Source organism: Emiliania huxleyi, assembly GCF_000372725.1.
Source record: "Emiliania huxleyi CCMP1516 chromosome Unknown EMIHUscaffold_1180, whole genome shotgun sequence".
NCBI classification, from domain to species: Eukaryota; Haptophyta; order Isochrysidales; family Noelaerhabdaceae; genus Emiliania; species Emiliania huxleyi.
The window spans coordinates 2,093-3,709 of NW_005201411.1; the positions used below are offsets into that span (position 1 = coordinate 2,093).

The following is a 1,617-nucleotide window of genomic DNA, read 5'->3' on the forward strand; positions in this document are numbered from 1 at the left end:
GCAGCTGCGACCCCGCCGAGTAGACGGCCCCCCCCGGGAGGTGGCGCGTTGTGACGCCGTCCACTCGGCTGGCTCGCAGCTGCCTCTGCGCGTCCTGGTGATGTACCTTTGTCGCGCGCCAGAGACGACTCGACGCCGCTGAGATCGGAGATCAAGCTCTGACAGGTCGCACGTTGCTCCTTTGACGCCGACGTGACTCACCCGTGCAGATCACATCAGGACACGGTCTCGACACGCTCGGTACGACGCCTGCGACCCGTCTTGGGTCAGGTGGCACGACGCTCATCGCGCCTACCAGCGCTGCCGTGCAGGTTGCCACGACGAGGTCGAGAACGCTTCTATACGCTCGCCCAGTCTTCCTTTCCATCCCATTAGGTAGCCTGGGAACGGTGGCGGTCAGAGGCAAAGCCTGCGAGGGGTGGTGGAACCACATGTCACGGCTACTGCCGGCTCGACCCACGATAGCCTCCGGAGGCTGACTTTGCGGCACCATCATCGGACAATGTCGACGAGTTGGGTCGCTCTCGCGGTAGCCAGATGACCTCCCATACTAGTATCACCGGCCATGGCCGCAGGAAGCGCGGGGGAGGGCGCTGGGAGCAACACAGAGCTCCGTTGGACGCGTTTTCAAGATTAGCGTCAGAGTGAAATGGAACTAGCCACGGGGAACATTCTCGCTTTTCTTCTTAGTTCAAAACGGCAGTCCCGACGAGACACGCGAGCAGAGAACTTTTTTTTTCAAAAAATTAAACGACGATTTGTCATTTGATACGGCTAAAACTCCTTTAAGCTTTTATACATATTCTGAACAGCGGCACATTCCTCTCCACTACGTGACGATATACGTGACGATAACCATTACGGCATTAGATCTCCTCGAGCTCACCCTCGTCGACAAAATCCTTGTAGCGGCGATGCCTGCAGCAGCAGCGCCAGAGCCACCACAAGCCATGCCACAAGCAGAGCGACCAGCAGACGAGGCCGAAGCCGAGAGATATGCCGAGCAGCCGGTTTCCCGCCTAAAGCGACCCACCACCTCCACCCCTCACGCCTGGGCCGAGAGAGCGACCGGCCTCTGACACGGCGCGGCGAACCCGCTCGTACTCCTGAGTGGAGGAATTGGCGGGGGAGAAGAAGCGGCCCACCACGTCTGCGCACAAGCGGAACAGCTCAGGGTGCGACTGCCTACAGGGCCGAGGGCGTGGGGGAGCGGAGTGGCACGCCTGCGTCGCCGACTCCCAGCCGGTGCAGCATGTCCCCCAGCCACTTCCCCAGCCAGGCGTCCGCCTGCCTTCCAGCCTGCCCGAAGCCGGCGAAGAGCGACGGCGCCTAGTCGCATCCCCCTTGACGCCATGACACCCTCCCCTCCCGCCGGCGAGGCACTCTCACGCGGAGGGGGAGGGGAGGGGTCTCTCTCTGGGGATCCACCTCTCCCGGGCGCACCTGCGGCGGTGGCGCGATCGGTGGCAGTTGCGGCGGCCGCCGCCGGCGGCGGCGGTGACGGTTGGCCGCCGGCTTAAGTGGGCGGCGGCCGCCCTAAGTTGGCGGCCGGCCGGCCGCCCGGCTTTAACCCGCCGCCAGCCGGCCTTAAAAACGGCCGGTTGGCCCGGCCGCCCG

General features: G+C 63.9%; 1 protein-coding gene across 1 annotated transcript in view; it reads left to right on the top strand.

Annotated features, from left to right (window-relative positions):
• EMIHUDRAFT_251799 (hypothetical protein) overlaps positions 1–1,333 on the top strand; it is a gene marked incomplete at both ends in the record, with an annotated part of 3,196 nt that extends 1,863 nt beyond the window's left edge. Inside the window, one exon of the mRNA XM_005790784.1 lies at positions 1,192–1,333. Coding sequence (XP_005790841.1) covers positions 1,192–1,333 — 142 coding nt within the window. The remainder of the gene's footprint in view (positions 1–1,191) is intronic.
• Positions 1,334–1,617: the final 284 nt, after the last annotated feature.